This window comes from Andrographis paniculata, unplaced genomic scaffold (genome assembly GCF_009805555.1).
Source record: "Andrographis paniculata isolate CXL003 unplaced genomic scaffold, ASM980555v1 Contig61END, whole genome shotgun sequence".
Lineage (NCBI taxonomy): Eukaryota > Viridiplantae > Streptophyta > Magnoliopsida > Lamiales > Acanthaceae > Andrographis > Andrographis paniculata.
In genome coordinates this window covers 1,755,416-1,757,046 of record NW_026137597.1, presented here as the reverse complement: position 1 = coordinate 1,757,046, position 1,631 = coordinate 1,755,416, and the positions used below count along the sequence as shown (strand labels likewise).

The 1,631-nt window shown below is 37.2% G+C and overlaps 1 protein-coding gene across 1 annotated transcript; it reads left to right on the top strand.

The window, feature by feature from the left end:
• Window positions 1–344: 344 nt before the first annotated feature.
• LOC127260274 (uncharacterized) lies at window positions 345–1,415 on the top strand. Its single transcript, XM_051287983.1, has one exon. The coding sequence runs from the start codon at window positions 345–347 to the stop codon at window positions 1,413–1,415; it is 1,071 nt and encodes a 356-aa protein (XP_051143940.1).
• The last annotated feature ends 216 nt before the right edge of the window (window positions 1,416–1,631 follow it).

The following is a 1,631-nucleotide window of genomic DNA, read 5'->3' as shown; positions in this document are numbered from 1 at the left end:
TTTAATTATGATATTAATCCAGAATAATCCTATATTAATTTGGTGCTTTGATATATATTTTTTGATTTAGTAGATATTGATAATAAATTATATAATAATATATGATTGAGGGAATATTGGATAATAAATTAGTAATATTCTTGTTTATCCATTATATATATTTATATATATTGTAGTAGTTTTTGTAGAAAAAATATCGAGAAATAAAGTTTATTTTCCTCCTTTATTATTCCATATTTTGTTAATTTTCTATCAGTGGTATCAGAGCCAAAGCCATGAACGGCTCGATCCCTTTTTCCGCGCCGGTTCTCGATGGAAAAAATTTTAATCGATGGACCGTCCAAATGAGGGTGCTTTTCGATTTTCATAAATTATTGAATATTGTTGAAGAAGGTATTCCAGCATTGCCGGAGGGTGCAACGGCTGCACAACAAACAACCAATCGAGAGAATAAGAAAAAAGATAAAAAAGCTCTATATCTTATTCATCAAAGCGTTACCTATGAAGTGTTCGAGAAAATTGCTGGAGCCACCATATTAAAGCAATCATGTGATACATTGATGACGACATATAGAGGTGATGTGAAGGTTACGAAAGTGCGGTTACAAACATTGAGACGACAATATGAGCTTCTGGAGATGGGACCATCGGAGTTGGTGGCAGAGTATGTAAGTCGTCTTTTGACTTTAACAAATCAAATGAAGACATATCGAGATGGTTTTAGTGAACAAGCCAAGGTGGAGAAAATATTGCGAACTTTAACGGCAAAGTTCGAGCATATTGTCGTAGCCATTGAAGAGGCTCACGATTTATCCACAATGACTGTTGATGAAGTATCGGGCACATTACAAGCCCATGAGCAGCGTATGAATGAAAAAAAAATGGAGAAGCCAATTGAGCAAGCCTTCCAAGGTTCGGTGACGCTTAATACCAAACAAAGCGATGAAGCTACAAGTCGTGGCAATTCACGTGGAAGAGGACGTGGCCGTGGTGGTCACCATAGCATACAATATCGACATGAAAAAGTTGGGGCAGCATGGAATAATTTTGATCATTCCAATCAAAGCCATCAAAGAGGTCAAAATTATGGAGATCGTGGTCGAGGGCGTGGTCGGAACAAAGGAAGGTTTGACAAGTCACATGTTGAGTGTTATACTTGTCATAAATTCGGTCATTATTCTAATGAATGCAAATACAAAGGAATTGACGAAAAGGCGCATTATGCGCAAGATTATGACGATCAAGATGATCATGGCCATGCTCTTTTGATGGTTACTTCAACCAATGAAGTGTCAAACTCTCATACATGGTTTCTAGATACCGGGTGTATAAATCACATGTGCAGTAAGCGCGAGCTTTTTGTTGAACTTGATGAATCAGTCCGATCTCAAGTTATGTTTGCCGACATAGTATAGTTCCGATTATGGGGAAAGGATGCATCCTTATTAAGTTAAGGAATGGAGATCACAGTTTCATATCGGAGGTCTTCTACGTGCCTGCTATGAAAAGTAATCTTCTAAACATGGGCCAATTGTTGGAGAAAGGGTATGAAATGCATTCTAAAGGGCGTGATTTGATTCTCGACAGAAAAGGTACACTTATTTTGAAGACCACTTTAACAAAGAATCGTA

What these genes read in the sequence shown, in the direction of transcription:
- LOC127260274 (XM_051287983.1), top strand. Translation starts at nt 345, where the DNA reads ATGAGGGTGCTTTTCGATTTTCATAAATTATTGAATATTGTTGAAGAA.